Source organism: Colletotrichum tamarilloi, assembly GCF_030869305.1.
Source record: "Colletotrichum tamarilloi strain Tom-12 chromosome Unknown Scaffold_192.1, whole genome shotgun sequence".
Lineage (NCBI taxonomy): Eukaryota > Fungi > Ascomycota > Sordariomycetes > Glomerellales > Glomerellaceae > Colletotrichum > Colletotrichum tamarilloi.
The window spans coordinates 23,408-37,981 of record NW_026849575.1 but is presented as its reverse complement, the minus strand read 5'-3'; the positions used below and the strand labels follow the sequence as shown (position 1 = coordinate 37,981).

The 14,574-nt window shown below is 52.6% G+C and overlaps 7 protein-coding genes across 7 annotated transcripts; 5 read left to right on the top strand and 2 right to left on the bottom strand.

The window, feature by feature from the left end:
• Positions 1-4,312: 4,312 nt before the first annotated feature.
• On the top strand, positions 4,313-5,956 carry CTAM01_16042 (uncharacterized protein; the record flags this gene model as incomplete). The annotated part of the gene is made up of 1 exon (XM_060532035.1): positions 4,313-5,956. The coding sequence occupies one exon, from the start codon at positions 4,313-4,315 to the stop codon at positions 5,954-5,956; it is 1,644 nt and encodes a 547-aa protein (XP_060373394.1).
• A 452-nt stretch (positions 5,957-6,408) lies between these two features.
• CTAM01_16041 (uncharacterized protein) lies at positions 6,409-6,789 on the top strand (the record flags this gene model as incomplete). The annotated part of the gene is made up of 1 exon (XM_060532034.1): positions 6,409-6,789. One exon carries the CDS (start codon positions 6,409-6,411, stop codon positions 6,787-6,789), a length of 381 nt encoding a protein of 126 aa, XP_060373393.1.
• A 249-nt stretch (positions 6,790-7,038) lies between these two features.
• Positions 7,039-7,476, top strand: CTAM01_16040 (uncharacterized protein; the record flags this gene model as incomplete). Its single annotated transcript, XM_060532033.1, has 1 exon — positions 7,039-7,476. The coding sequence occupies one exon, from the start codon at positions 7,039-7,041 to the stop codon at positions 7,474-7,476; it is 438 nt and encodes a 145-aa protein (XP_060373392.1).
• Positions 7,477-7,688: 212 nt separating this feature from the next.
• CTAM01_16039 (uncharacterized protein) lies at positions 7,689-8,216 on the top strand (the record flags this gene model as incomplete). The annotated part of the gene is made up of 1 exon (XM_060532032.1): positions 7,689-8,216. The coding sequence occupies one exon, from the start codon at positions 7,689-7,691 to the stop codon at positions 8,214-8,216; it is 528 nt and encodes a 175-aa protein (XP_060373391.1).
• Positions 8,217-9,290: 1,074 nt separating this feature from the next.
• Positions 9,291-9,608, bottom strand: CTAM01_16038 (uncharacterized protein; the record flags this gene model as incomplete). The annotated part of the gene is made up of 1 exon (XM_060532031.1): positions 9,291-9,608. The coding sequence occupies one exon, from the start codon at positions 9,606-9,608 to the stop codon at positions 9,291-9,293; it is 318 nt and encodes a 105-aa protein (XP_060373390.1).
• Positions 9,609-10,198: 590 nt separating this feature from the next.
• On the top strand, positions 10,199-11,029 carry CTAM01_16037 (uncharacterized protein; the record flags this gene model as incomplete). The annotated part of the gene is made up of 2 exons (XM_060532030.1): positions 10,199-10,221; positions 10,273-11,029. The coding sequence occupies 2 exons, from the start codon at positions 10,199-10,201 to the stop codon at positions 11,027-11,029; spliced, it is 780 nt and encodes a 259-aa protein (XP_060373389.1).
• A 605-nt stretch (positions 11,030-11,634) lies between these two features.
• CTAM01_16036 (uncharacterized protein) lies at positions 11,635-12,723 on the bottom strand (the record flags this gene model as incomplete). Its single annotated transcript, XM_060532029.1, has 3 exons — positions 11,635-11,666; positions 12,200-12,590; positions 12,640-12,723. 3 exons carry the CDS (start codon positions 12,721-12,723, stop codon positions 11,635-11,637), a joined length of 507 nt encoding a protein of 168 aa, XP_060373388.1.
• Between the last annotated feature and the right edge of the window lie 1,851 nt (positions 12,724-14,574).

Sequence of the window (14,574 nt, the reverse complement as noted above, 5' to 3'; positions counted from 1 at the left end):
CACCAGCATCGCATGGTGGCATCATTTCGAATGAAACTTGGCGAAGGAGCTGATCTATGGAAAGCCTATGTATCGAATCCGAAATTGACAAGAATCCATGTGTTTTAAGCAGGAACATGAAGTTCTGCGGTCCTTTCGGAGGCAGTACACAATTTAGCCTTCCTGAGGTCCGCCATGAAGCGCTCACGGTGCCTAGTTCTGACTTATATCAGCTGCACGGCTGCACAGTTTGGGGCGAATGCTGGCGGGCTACGTGGCGGAAGCTGTCTCCATGCATTCAAGTTGCTCAGCTTGACAATTTGCAGTCCGCATGACCCCAACCGTCGAGCCGGCCGTTGGTCAACGGTGGCAGTCACTGTCTCGTTAGCACGCAGTGCGCTTTACGCGTGCAGATTGTTCAATTGAGGTGCGTAATGCACCCGATGTTCGAGAAGAAGAGAAAAAAGGTTTGGATCCCTTGGCCGCAAATGACCATGGACATACATGCCCGGCAAAAGGCCGGCCCTGCGGCCTTGCGTAACACAGGAAATAGTCAGAGACAGCGACGGATGAGGCGGGATGGCTGATGGAGGCTTGCTGAGCGGGGCATCACTGGGCCTAGAAGCAGCGACGCGCCCGCAGCCATCCGCAGACAAGGATATCGGTGCCATCTGCTCGCTTGCCTAAACCCCCAAGATGCTTTGCTTCTCAAGATGCTTCTACGCCGCAGCAGGGGCAGCGCGTGATCCTTGACGGAATCAGGCAGCAGAGGTCTTCGGCGGCCTGTCTATTGCGTACAGCTCGTGCGTAATGAATCTTCCCCAAGATCGATGATGAGCGTCGTACACGGCGGGGAGCATGTGGGATGGCGGCGATGAAGAGTCTAATCTGGGGCACTCCCTTTGAACCACCTTCAACGAACATGTCCGGGTACAACAGCCCATCGGGAATTCCTAGGGTGGCTGAGGACTATACAGTATTGTGCACTTGTCGCTTCCTCTTTCGCAAACATTCTCAATGTTTGAGACCTCTGAGAATGGCTTCAGCGGCTGATTTGCAAACAAAGATATGCGGTCCGGGTGGTGTTTGACAGTGCGAGTGGCAGCGCGTAATCAAGAGTTACTTGAAAGTTTCCATAACTGGCTTCAACAACGGCCATTTTCCTCATGATAATCACGGTGATATGTACACAGTAAGAAAGGGATTTGGCCCGGTCTGTGCGGGTCAACTTTAGAAAGATGAGGTGTGTTGCAAAGAGGAAGCAACATATGACCGATACAGTACGTAGCAGCCCACACCAGTTCGTCTCTTTCCTGTGGTCCGGCATAAAGCCATGAGGGTGGACTACAGAAATACCCCCAACTTGACCCAGCTCACTTCCAAGGTAGGCGCAGCGCGAAGAAGCTCAGCCGGCGCCCTAGAGGGACGACGCGACAGGCAACACCGCATATATGCATGTCCGTCATGTCCAGCTATGTCGATGCACCGTCGACCCGAGTTCTACGGTCTGGGCTGGTCATGTTGGTAGACTGCGCTCGCCGACTTTGATGTGTCGTCGAAATGGCCAATGATCCGCGCGCCATTGAATAGCGCTAACTGAGAGACGATTCGTGCTAGGTACTCACTAGTAACCGGGGCCATATTATGCAGGATCCTGCGGTTTCTTTATGGAGTTAGCACACCCCTCGCAAGTGGGCTGTGGGCGTTTGCCCGTACTGTGTATGTACCTTTTCGTCCGTCGACCGCGCCATACTCCGTCAACACTGCCGTCTTTTGACTCCCAGCCATGAGAGGCACCAGCCTACTGAGCCCAGACTTCCGTCATTCGCGTCTGCTCACACATCTGCCCCAGCGATAGAGTGGCCAAGCGTTTCAATGCCGCTCACTTGGAAAAACGGCTGTAAAAGGTATACATGCCTAGGACTGGGATGACCATGTCGCTCCAGCTTTTGACATCGCAACAGCCACCTTTACCTGCTCCCGTTCCCACTACATGCCTTGCTCGCCAATCAAGAGAGCAAAGAGACCACACAGACTTCGAACACTCTGATACTCAACGTCAGCGTGTGGTTGTACTCTTTCTGGCGCTTTTTGTCCTGGAAGAAGCCCATCGCCAGGATATAACAATAGGAGTGTGGGCCCCATTTTGATTCTCTTCGTCCCACAAACCGGCCACCTACGCCGACTCTCAAGCCTTTCCTGTACTGTATCCCTCAGCTATTGTTTGATCTCCAGGCCCTCAAATGCCCCCTGAGTCGTTGTCTTGAAGTCACCAGGTATTGTCGCTCCTCGCAGCTGCCAGTGCGGGGTTCGAAGTGCCGTGTCCTCAGTGGCGTGAGATTATCTTCGGCGATTCGTCTGATGGCTGATGAACTTCATCACCAAAGCTTTCATGATTTTGAAGACCCTCAGGCTCGCGTCAGAAGTGAGAATACAAAGACGAATTCGCCGCAAAGGACTGCCACGGTGACCAGCTTACTGCTCTCGACTTAAGAGATGAGAGCTGGTATAGAGCATGGGGTGCTCATAAGTACTTCCGGCAAGCATGCCACGCACAAACAATCAGAACCAAAGTATGCGCGTAGAGCCTCCTGATTGAAGATATCAGGGCCTACGGGGACTCCGGTTGCACAGCTATTTTCTCTGAAGTTGATAACGGCTGACGCTGAAGCACTGGACGGAGCCATCAGGCCTCACAACTTCGTTGGAACAGTCCAGACAAGTTGTTTTCTGCGGTTTCCAATGTCGAATGGGGCGCCGCTGGCTGGCAATCCTGGAGAGGGAGACTCAAAGTACGAGGAAAGTAGGGCGAGAAGGCCAGCTCAAGGTTTGAAATTCGAGTCATTACGGGTCGCCCTACATAAATCATCTCGAACTCCGGAATGCGCTGCTCGTTGCTCTCCAACCTCCTCGTCTACCCCTATTGGCCACGAAATGTAAGGAGTGGTAGGAGTCCTCTACTAACATACATGCATGTCTAGGCGCTATTGAAGTTTTGCGCCTCGCACAAAGGTTCGATTCGGACATGCCCATTGCTGCTCTGTTCTTGGGACTACGGGGGTTCGTGGCTCTTATGCTGGCGATAATTATGGGGTCTCCAATGTCCACGATGATCTCACGCAGAGTCTGGCTCTGGAGCGCTCTATGGCCATGGGAATTACGCATGATTCCTGCAAGTCTTTGGGCGGCTATGCTAGCATATGACTGCGCGGTGTTTCCCTCACTCAGCAGCTCCAGTGCTCGATGTCCTTCATGCCCGTGACCGCCAGCTCACTGGCTTTCCAGGCCCAATTAGCGGTTGCGTTGGCTGCGCGCGTTGTGCTGGTGCTTTCCTTGAGACCACGTCCTGCTGCATGGTAGACCTGATGGTCGCGGGTGGGTGACAAGCTCTCGGTTCATGCGTTGGCTATAATGGCTTCGGGGGCCAAGGATTGCCATTGTGCTTATGTCGCTACGGGATTCACGACAACCATACGGCCAGATGATCCTTCGGGGTGTGATGTGCCGCTGTTCTTGCCTCGGTTTCTAGGGTTTCGTTCTCGCTTTTGTCGATGCTTTCGAGTAGAGATAACATCAGCAGGAGCATGATACAGGTCTGGCGAGTGCTAATGAGCCTGCAGTAGATATACATCAATGATTGGCGTTTATCCCTTGGAAGCCAATCCTGACCTGAAGGCCCCTCTGCAGCGCAGATGCAACACCAAAGGCCAGTTGGTGTTGAGGAGTCGCCTTGGCTGACGACGGTATGATAACACTATGATGACGAATCGTAAATGAGTTCAGTCAGCATGCGGCTTGCTTCTGATGGGTGGGCATGAACGATACGCTATGGACCGTGGGCTCTCATTCGATCACTTTTGACTTGGTCTCATGAGTGCCTTGTACTGGCAGGAGCGCCTGAGAAACTTATGAGCTGCCGATGACGCCATCCAGATATCCCACCCCAGAGAGGGGTTGCTCAAAGACCATAACAGCACTCATCTATCCATCTCAGTTCTAACATTCAACGTGTAACATATTCCTTGCTCACTACCAACGCCTACCTCCGCCGGTTCCTCCACCGCGCATTACACAACATCGCAACTACACATCTGTAGGTTAGGCATGTCTTCTACTGTGGCTGAAATAGCTCGCTCCGTCCTCAACACACCTCCGGCATGTGATGCCACCATCGAACGCCTCCAGTATGTCGCTTCCTATAATTGGGTTGAGGGAGCCACGCCGACTATTGCGGTTCCAGGTAAGACGCTTGTAACACGCCTCATCATGTAGATATCCTAACCCATCATGAGGCCTTCCACCTCTTTGGGCCCCGCCATCGGGGTCCCCACGAATGACACCTGACTCTGGGACGAGATACGTTGATCAAAACGCTGCTCGATGTCCAAAGTATCCACTGGAGCCTTTGTTTCGTGCCGTTCGTGCTCAAAATCCCGACTTTGAGTTGAGTGATGTCGACATTATCACCGACAGAAATAGTATGCGAAAGTTGTTGCGCTTCGTGGAGGCATCCGCGTCTGATAGCTTCGAGATCAAGGCTGAGATTGCCGGTGAAAGGACGCTGTTACTTACACGCGTAGAAGAAAACTCGAAGGAAACCATCAAGGGCTTCAGGGGTTTCGGCCACAACTTCGAAAAAAAATACACGCAAGGGCTCGTAGGAAGTACTGGACATCGCAGAATTATTTCATATCATTTTGGCGGAATGAGGGTTCTCTTACGGCATGAGACCGACGGATGCGTTGCTGGCGTACTCGATTCCAACATGTCTGGAACGAAGTCGGACGATGTCGATGGTCTGTCTGATCGCCTGGGCTCAATGTTTGTCTCACAGGCACTCGAGTCGGCAAACGGTAAGGTAGCCATTATCAGCACGAAGACCAGGCCCATCGGTGTAGAGTCGACTCTCGAAATCAAGACCAGAGCTGCCCGTAGGCCGCTTTTGATGGAAGAAGTTGCTCCTCAACTCTGGTTCTCGCAGACCCCACTCCTTGTTGTTGCCTACCATCAACAAAATCGGTTCGCAGACGTCAATCTTCGCAACGTGAAGCAGGATGTCCGTGATTGGGAGGCAAAAAACCGGAATAACTTACGGAAATTGGCTTTTCTCATCCAAAAGATTCGGCAGGCGGTGAAGGAAATCGACGGTCGGCGTGGTGTGGTGAGATACCATGGTGGATCAGCAGTAGAAGTCATCAGCGATGTGCGGACTCGAGCATTGCCAGATGATCTTTACTCGTTTTGGGAAGAGTTGGATCAGAACAGAAACAGAATCATAACGAAGTGCAACGAGCACCCTGCCATTGAGCCCATGACGCCGTCCCAGTCTGTATCAAACGCGAGGCTAAACAACTACGACCCGGACGACCCCCTGGCTTTACGGCAGGCGACAGGCGCTATCTGTACTCACACCAGTACCGAAGGTAGCGCATCGTACTCCGATGTTATTGAACGTGGCTTGCGTCGCGGTTTTCGAATGAGTTTTCGCTCCATGCCAACTCGTCTCTCCGACTACCATTCCCTCTGCAGAATCCTCCAATCCCGTCAAGTCGACGTCCTTGCAGGGCGCTCTTTGCGTGATATTATGAGTGATATGAGACAAGGAAAAGACGACTGGGATCCGGATGAGCGGCATAGGATCTCGGGGTTCAAGAGTATCGCACGCGACTCGGCGTTCAGGCTGCTTTACGGTTTTGTTCTGAACTTGCCCGAGTTATGCGATCGGAATATGGCCTTCAATGCGACCATGTTCGTGGTTTCCCATCACAGAATATTCAAGTACAAAACACGAAGGATGGTGCGAGAGGCATTCGAGGAGAGGTTTCTCATGTCTCGCAAACAACGCGAAGGCCTTGACAGATGGCCTATCGGCGATCCTCCTTGCGAAGATCCGATCCAAGACGCGGAGGAGACAACAACTGAGGAAGAGACGTATGACTTTGACTCCGACTGCTCAGAGTACTATGTTAGGGAGTAACGTTTTTTGTAATTTGCAGGATATATCTCTGGTGAAGTAGGAGCAGTTGCGCAACCCAGGCTTTTCTGAAAGGTGGCTGTTTGTGAACAATCAATCTGTGATGTACATACGTCAACGCGTTATTGAGGCCCCAGAGCTTCGAGCGCCGATGTACTTGACGCCACGAGGATGATGCATGTCAACATTCAATGGTCGCCTCCCAGAATTGACTGGGCGACACGAAGCAGGTGGCCACCACTCGATTTTCGTCGATCCCTCAGAAGTGGACAATGAGATTTTGACTGATGGCACGTGCATTCTCACGTGTGTCATTGCTAAGCTATGCTTTGAAAATTTGGCGTGTTGGTCTAGTTACCTTCAGACTCCTTTAGACTCTTTCACTCATCACTTGCAACCGAATGAATACCTAGTAAGCCATGACTGCATTTCCCACAGACGATTCGTCATACAACATGTCCACCAAGGGAAAGATACCGGCCCTGAATGATGTCACGGCATTTTGTACCAAATGCACGAATGGCGCTTTGGACTTTTCGAATACGCTGTTTGCCAAAGACCGACCCCATTGTTATGGCAATGCTCTTCAGATGGCATGCGCCGAAGGTTTCTACTGCATCGTTCAGAAACTCGTCCTGGACGGCGCAGATGTCAACGATCAGGGTGGATGGTACGGCAACGCCTTACAGGCTGCGTGTGCCGAGGGTCGTGAAAGCATCGCCCAAATGTTGCTGGACAACGGTGCCAGAGTCAACGCGGTCGGCGGACACTACAACACCGCACTCCAAGCTGTGCCGCACCTCGTCCGGCCGAAACATTCCGGTTCTGGCGATTGAGTACAAGGCACCGCATAAGTTGCGACGCGACGGGGTTGTCACCGGTCTGGAGTCTGAGAATAGACCGGAACGCGACGGAATAAATAAGGACGGTGACGGGTTTGCGTTTGCGTATGCATCGAGATCGCTCGTTGCCGCTGTCATCACCCAGCTCTTCTCCTACATGGTTGGCAGAGGTATCCAGTATGAATATGTGTGCACAGGAGAGGCATTCGTCTTCCTACACGTTCTGGATGATCCCACCGTCGTATGCTATTCTATGCGCGTGCCTACTCGGACGTTCTTGAGGACGACGACGAGAACAAGTTCCATGGCATAGCTGTTGCGCAGGTCTTTGCCTTTATCCTTCAGGCTCTGCGTGCTGAACCACCTCCGCTGTCATGGCACGATATTGCTGTGAGTCTCGACACCTGGGCTGTAGAGTACGACGACGTGCTGAGGAACACGCCCGAAGCAGTGCGCAAGGGCAAGGAAGCGCGCTCTTCTCCGTACAAGCCCCAACGCTGGCGAGGATTCAAGCGCTCGCCAATTCAGACATGGGCTCGGTGCAGGCGACTCGACAGCGACGCAAAGCAGAGGGATAACGGTGACGATGAAGAAGGGACTCTTCCTTCACCCACACCGACACGGTCGATTCCCGGGGGGCGAAAAGGCTCTCACGAAGTCGAGCGCAGACTCGGCCGGTAAAGAGGCACAGCCAACCCGCCATTATAGCCAAGGGAAGCAGATAAACATATTGGATCGTCGATTTTGTACGCCACAATGTCTGCTCGGATTAGTGAACGGCTGGCCCCTGGATGAACGCTGCCCGAATTTCCAGGATCACGGACCCCAGCACTTAAACCTACTTGATATCCTCCGACTCATCCGTACTCAGCTAGCCGAAGACCGTGGTTGCGATGCTGACGTCGTACCACTGCACCTGTCTGGCTCAACCGGCTCACTCTTTAAGGTCAGGATGTCCTCTCATGGCTACATTCTTGTTGCTAAAGGCGTTGAGACACTCGACGTGGCCCGCCTTCGCCACAACAATGAGGTATACGATCGACTTCGCTCGATTCAGGGAAGACTTGTTCCCGTCTGCCTGGGACGGACAGATTAAACCCTGCCGTTGTACTACGACAGTGGCGTGTGCATGCATGGCTTGCTTCTCAGTTGGGCAGGAACGCCTTTATTTGACTCCAACACTCCAGCAACCGAAGCAGACGTTGGCGCACTTACCCAGGTGTACAAGAACTTACATAGGACAGGTGTTCTTCATGGCGACGCAAAGCTACGCAACGTTTCACGCAATCGCAATACAGCGGATGGAGGTATCGTGGTGGTGGACTTCGAACGGGCTGACTTCAGCCACCGCCCACCTCTCGCCTTGCTCCATTCAAGCCGTCAAAACAAGAAGAGAAAGCGGGGGATGTTGGGGAATTTGACTTTATCAAAGAATCAACGAAGTGAGAGATTTGCGGAAGAACTTGACTCTGTGGTGTGTCAAATATCGGGACATGCGAACGCCATAGAGCAGAAGACAGCTCTTAATGTGGCCAGCCAGATGTGAGATGTGTTGCTGGAGGGTTCAAAAGGACCATTTGAACCTTTGGCAGCTTGCCCGTCTGTGAATGCCGGGAATAGTGATGAAAAGACAGATTTCGACTCGTGAGAGGACAAGAATGGAAGGGTAGTGGTATAGTGGGGAGTAATGGTAATTGGTTAGGGTTCGTCTACGCTGCGCATTCCCACCAGACGGTTATTGTTCACCTACTAGGTTTCATCTTCATCAAGGTCCCTACAGAGTTCATGTATGTAGGTGAACACACGGAGTAGAGGCAGAACAGGTGCCAATAGCGTGGCCAGACATCACGGCGGCTATCGTCCGGCTCCCAGATCGAAGGCTGATAGTGGCGTCGTTGTACGCGCCGGTGCAGAACCCGGAGATGCTTCGGCGGGCGTGTAATCTACTAAGGCAGGCCATCACGAATGTCCGAGGAGGAACAGGTGAAAGGTTGAACGCAGTCCTAATAAGAGACTTCAACTGCCACGACTACCTGTGGGGAGGCGATGTGGTGCCGGAGAGCCGGCAAGGCAAGGCGGACCCGATCTGATGAGCGAGTACTCACTTCGCAGCCTCCTTCCGCGTGGCACGCAGACTTGGAGAAGAACGATGCGTCAACGACGATCGACCTGTCCCTCGCATCCGAAGAGCTGTCATGAAGGGTAGTACGATGTGCACTGCACGAGACGGACCTCGGATCGGGCCACCAGGCGATCGAGACGATTTTCGACAATGCAGCATCCGAGACAAAAGCCGACCTCGACTGCTCTCAAGGATCGACGAGAGGATAGAAGCGAGTCTTCAGCAGGCGCCGTCCAGAGGAACGGTGCACAGGTAGACGAATCGACTGATGTCGGAGTGTGCGAGCCAGTGGAGGCACTGACGCCGGCATTTAAGCCCACGGTATGCTAAGAGGTTATGGACGGCCGACCTCACCCAGCTCCGGCAGATCCACTCACTGGAGAAACCGGGCAAGGGCGGAGAGGAGAGCAGGCAACAGACAACCAGAGATTGAAAAACGAGCACGCCCATCGCCTTTGGATCGTCCTATTCCAGCCAAACTCTGATTCTTGTTTGGATCACAAAGTATGGCCTTCGTGAAAATGGGGTCCCAGGAGGAGCATACGAAATAGGGCGACGCCGCGACAAAGACTTCGGAATTGGCCAAGTATCGACGAGCAGGGTCCATTTCATCCCCGCGAGGTCCTAAGATCACGTCGGCATGCGGTTGTAACTCTGTGGGCATGCTGTCATTAACGAAGTCGAGATCCATTGCGCTCTTCGGTATTGTATTATATGCAGGATGATGTTGTAAAGTACTGCCTGGGGTTATATTATTGCCTACGTAGTTGCGAGGAGATTGTTGCCAAGATGGAAGCGCAACCAGGCGAAATTGAAGATGTTCGCAGATTTCTGGAGGCCTAAGGCGAGACATCCGGCGATGGTCTTCGTGTGTTTCGTCTGGAATCTTGCGACACCTTGTGTCCTCGATCATAATAGCTGTGCCACTCGAAAGGCTTATCGAGACGAGTCGATAGGCTTTCGGCGTGCGTCATATGTTCTCGGCAGTTGACTACACCATGTTACACCAACTTAACTCTATGTAGCCGCACGATCCTATCCCCCATCTTTGCCGCCATGACGATATGCACATGTCATCTCGCAAACACTATAGCCGGCGCGGCCCGACAAAATGTGCTTGGAGACTAAGGAAAACCCTCCAAAGCTTGCCTAGCCTAGAATATCGTCCTCGGCACAACATAGTTGTATTGGACGTAACCATAATAAAGCTCCTTCCCGGTCCGCTGCTTCGACGTGTCAGCGTTATCGCCACGGCAAACTCGTCCATCATACGCTGTTGAAATGGCGGAGGTAGATTTCGAGAAGTATGCAACCCTCATGATGCTAGTGGCTTCCCTTGACTGATTGTTGACTAGAATCTTGGTATCCGATTTTTTCAAGTTCGTCGTAGGCGTTGAGAATCAGGTTTTCTACCTTCACAGCGCACTGGTCGCTCTTCAATCTGAAGCGCTCGATGTGTTGGTGAACGGCGGCATGAGAGAGGCCCAAGAACGTTGTGTTCAATGGGCGAGCATTGACGTCCCAACGTTTATTCGCTTTGGCCAGTTCATTTACAGAGAGGATTACGAAGCCCCGCCACACAAAAGCCGCAATAATTCATACCTGAGCGCTGATTTCATTCAGACTTCAAGGGTGACCAAGGGCAAGAAGGGCATTCGGTCGATAGTCCCATACGCTCCGCCTCCGACGAACGGACTGCTCTGGGACGAATTTAGATCGTTGTATCCAGATGCCAGTCTCACCATCGTGCGCCAGAACGAAGCGAACGACGACTACACCGATGTCTTTCTCGGCCATGCCCAGGTCTATGTCTTCGCAGAGTGCTACGGAGTTGAAGGTCTGCAGACTCTGTCGCTTGGCAAGCTTCGGCGAGTCCTTGAGTCATTCGCTTTGTTTAAGACAGGTATCAAGGATGTTGTACGGCTGATTCGATATTGCTATGACAATACGGCGGGCGGAACAAACGAGGATCGGCTCAGAAGGCTCGTCACTATGTACACAGCCTGTAATGTGGAAACACTATGGGAGGATGAAGAGTTCGCCGACTTGATCGAAACGAACGGTGAGTTCGCAAAAGGTCTAGTCAGGTCAATGCTGGGACGCCTCAACTAAAAACAGACTGCGAACCAGTCGGCCGGAGAACGTATTGTGGTATCAACGCTGTCGCTGTTGTCTAGCAACAATTCCGATGGCAAAGATGCACATGTACTCGAATAGAATCTGATTGAATAGGAAATGAGGTATCATAATTTGACGCGGCACTCGGAAAATTCGCAACCGAGGCCGCACATGAGTTAACGAAGCATCGTGACGACCCATCCCCGCGACAGAGCGATCTGCACCGAGTGAGAGAAACTTATGCTCTATGTATCGAGGGCTTAAGCTGGTCACTGCGGCAGTCCTTTGCGGCAAATTCGTCTTTCCGTGCTTATTTGAACGCCAGCCTGAGGGACTCCAAATTCTTGATACCTTTGGGTGACGAAGTCATCGGCCATCACACCAATCGCGAAAGAGAACCTCATGCCTCTAGAGCGAGAGCCTCATTACCGTCCAACAATCGATTTTGCGATTTCCGAAAATCAGTTCGGAGCCCGGGCACACAGGCCCGGAAAACTATGTAGACAATCGTCCTGAACATTCTGAAAACAGGGTGCCAAAAAGATTTCGTCAAAACGGAGTAGATCATTTCTCTCCAAGATTTCCTTGATATTAATTACTTATGCTTGAGCTTGGGCAAGTATCGGTCCCTCTGAGGACCAGCGCCATCTACACAGGAATGCATAGTGTGATTGTCAACATGAAGTTTTTTGGCAACGGTGGTTTCGTTTTCTAAGGAAAGTGCCTTCGCCGCCTCAGCTCCGACATTGCCCTTCTCATCCAGTACCTCAGTTCGCTTCAGATTGTCTACCTTCATGGGATAGAGCTCGTCTCGTAGCACGTGTGCTCCAGGACCGAAGCTTTCTCCCGCCATCTGCTTGACAAGCCTATGCTCAGCATCGTCGCGACAATTGATGCGGGTTCTATCCGCGTTCCTTGGGTTTACTGTGATGACCCGACAGCGCCAGCTACCTTGTCCCTCCATCGTGCGCATCACCTTTTCCAGCGTAGCCCGGATCCGACCTGCGTTGGGCTTGTCGCTGCCTTTCTCAACTCTTGATGTGTCGATCGTACAGATCAAAGGGTCGCTGCGGCTCGGCAGCGTCGCGTTGCCTGGCGTAGCTACCTGCGAGTCGCGACCTTGCTCACCTAAGCCGCTTCGCGCGACGTCCGAGTATGACACACTCGGGCTGTTCCGCGTCGCAGCCACCAACGAGATTGCTTCAAGGTTCTCGTTCGTCTTGGCGCTTTCGTCCCCCACGCGTTCTCTCATCGCTTGTAGCTCTCCTTTGACAGACTGTAGCTCGCTCTCAACTGTTTGCCGCTCCGAAGTAACCACGCGAAGCTCTGCCTCAACGTTCTTGTTCCACGTTTCCGACTTCTTCCACGTCTCGAACATGATCTCGATCGCTGCGTGTATCTCTTTGATCTGCTTGCTCATTGTTAGGAGCAGCCCTGTGTCGTCATCCTCAACAGGCTTCGCGCGTTCCTGAGCCAGGGTTGCGGCTCGAGTGGTCGTCGTCCGCCGGCCACCACCAGCGATCTCGGTTGCTCCGTCGATCGCATTGTCGATTATCTCTTGGTGAGTCTGGACTCAGTCGGGCTTTCGTGGATAGGTTTCGTACTCTTCGTGATGGCAGGCTCTCGTTGCTCGCCGCCACCACCTCCCTCGCAACGGTGATGGACGTCGAATCTGGCTCGAGGTCCATCACGTCGGGACGTGCGTTGGGTCGCCACGCGGTGGGTCATGCTCGTGCCACGTAGCGCGTTTCGAAACGTCTCAAAGGCCCTCAGTCTGACAACGTCTAAGAATCCTCCAAGCAAATAAAGTACAGTATGTACACTTCTTTCTTTCAGCACGGACGCTTGACATCTTGCCACCAACACAGTCTGGCTTAGTACGGGAGTACTTAACCCAGAAAAACCTCAGGTTGGCAGGGCTGCTCCATCCATGGTTTGGAGCAAACATTGGCTTCGGTGTCATCACCAGCAGGGGTTCTAAGTGGGTTGGAAAGCCGATTCTGGATTACCCAACCTCTGTTACTGGAGATGGAGAGCTTGCCCAAGTGTATGGGTTGGTCGTCGAATGATGGATATTGTGTTTGGCATGTATCCGCCAGGGTTTAGTATACACTGTGTAAGCATCAAAAACGGCTTACGTGTCCGTGCGGAACGAGATCAGAGTTGAAGAAAGGTGAAGACCTCTTCGCGGACCCCTGTAATCCAAAAAAAAAAAATGCTGTCTGGTAAATTAGACTCACCCCTTGATGACACCAAAGCCATTTTAAGCTTCTGTCATGCACTGACTCCTGCGGGATGGACCCTGCAAGAAGAAGTGGATATTGCTGATTTCCAGAATCGAGTCGTCCAGAAAGCCACAACTAGCGCAAGCTTCTGGAAGTTAGGTAAGCAATCCGCCAAGCCATATGGTATTGAGAAATCTGTCACTTCGCGGAGTGAATCAACTCTCTGGGATTTGTTCTCACAGTAGGATTTCTAAAAGGTTGCTAGGCAACTAGATGACATAACTTCAAGTGAAAGATGATTGCATCTCCGTGCAAGACCGAACTGGAAATAAATCAAAAGCACCATATGGAAATATGCAGGCTACAAGCACTTGACGCAGCAGAAGCAACCATGGAGCAGCGGATACATAATGCTGTGCGTAACCCGGTTTCCAAACACTTGGATCGGGTAGGGCAAAAGCTGTCAGCCGGACCTCCAAAGTGGGTCGGTACAGCAGTGAGAAACCAAACTGTGCTGGTGCCAAGGATACAGACTTGCAGACGGGAAGAGACCAGAGAGTTATGAAAGGAATGAAGCCCTTTTCGCTGACTGCTACTGTATACTCGGTTTGTCAGTGAGGCGTACCAAGCCGTGTCCCTTCGCGTTACATAGAGAACTCGCTACGTAGGATCTTTCCTGCTGGGCGGACAGGCGTACCGATCCGAATAGCAACAGCAACAACCACTTGTGTGGTGGAACTTGAGATCAGTTCCAAGCGGAGTTTTTTGAACGTGATGTTAGTAGTGCAAAAAGAGGCATGCAGCGCACTGGCGCTTGAGCGGCTAAAAGTTCGTGAGCCTCCCGCATATGCTTTGCTTTCCCAACCCAGGCGCGTTTCGTCATATGTTCATAGCCTGATTCGTGGCCGAACCAATCTTGTTCGCCGACACGCCGGCCTCTGTTACACTGGTGGAAAGCCTGCCTATGGCATTCCGGTCTCTTGAGCAGCTCGCGTTGTAGGGCGTTCTCCACTGGGCCGAGGCGAAAGCGGAACACCAGTCGTTTGCTGTCAATTTGGTCTCCTGTGCCCCGCTAGGAAACGTGGCAGTGGGACGGGTACAGCCCTGCACACCGGGGAACAGGTGCGACTGCGCCCAGGGGCAACGGTTGGTCATAGAAAGCTCCAGGCCATATTCCTCTGGACCACTAGTTGCTGCGCTGCTCCCGCCCAGACTTGGGTGGCGACGCCCCCAGCACCACCGCCACTCCAGGCGGCAGCGGTCGTGCAGGAGTGAAAGACACCCGCCTGTATCAGGGGACACGCATGGGTGGTG